General features: G+C 66.0%; 1 protein-coding gene across 1 annotated transcript in view; it reads left to right on the forward strand.

The window, feature by feature from the left end:
- Window positions 1-612, forward strand: part of SH2B3 (SH2B adaptor protein 3) — a 33,274-nt gene that overhangs the window by 28,335 nt on the left and 4,327 nt on the right. The window contains exon 3 of the mRNA XM_009880360.1: window positions 565-609. Within this exon, the coding sequence (XP_009878662.1) occupies window positions 565-609 (45 nt within the window). The remainder of the gene's footprint in view (window positions 1-564; window positions 610-612) is intronic.

Below are 612 nucleotides of genomic sequence, written 5' to 3' on the forward strand. Positions count from 1 at the left end.
GTTTGCTCAGCGTTTTGTCATGTGCCTGTGTCAGCGCCAAACCGGGCCGGGCGGGCGCGGGGAGCTCTCGGCACGCCACCGCCGAGCGCGCTGCCAACACTTCCTCCCCCCCTCCTCCCCACCAGCACCCGTAACTGGGGTGCTCCCTGCCTGCACCCCAATTTCCCCATTGGTACACGCAGTCTCCCCAGCACACGCTGCCATGTTGGGTACCCCCTTCTCCCCCCACTCTCCTCCACCCATCCCTCCGCTGCCGGGTCCGTGGGGGGGGCCCCCAAGATGGGTCCCCACTCCCAGCATCTCTCAGCCCCCCCAGCAGTGGCCCCGATGGTGGCCATGCAGGGTATTTCCTTGCCATATGGGGGTATTTCCTTGCCGTATGGGGTATTTCCTTGCCAGTGGGGTATTTCCCTGTAGAGTGGGGTATTTCCTTGCCGGCTGCCATGCCTCGAGTGTCTCCTGGCAGGCTCGACCTCGTCCCGGCAGAGCAGCGGGATGTGGGGTGACCTTTTGGGGGTGCGGGGGTGTCGGGGCGCAGCTCAGCCACCGTGTTCCCCTCCGCAGGGCTCCAAGCCGAAGCTGCACATCGCCTGCTCCGCCATCCAGGAGGTG

Source organism: Charadrius vociferus, unplaced genomic scaffold (genome assembly GCF_000708025.1).
Source record: "Charadrius vociferus isolate BGI_N301 unplaced genomic scaffold, ASM70802v2 scaffold332, whole genome shotgun sequence".
Taxonomy (NCBI): domain Eukaryota; kingdom Metazoa; phylum Chordata; class Aves; order Charadriiformes; family Charadriidae; genus Charadrius; species Charadrius vociferus.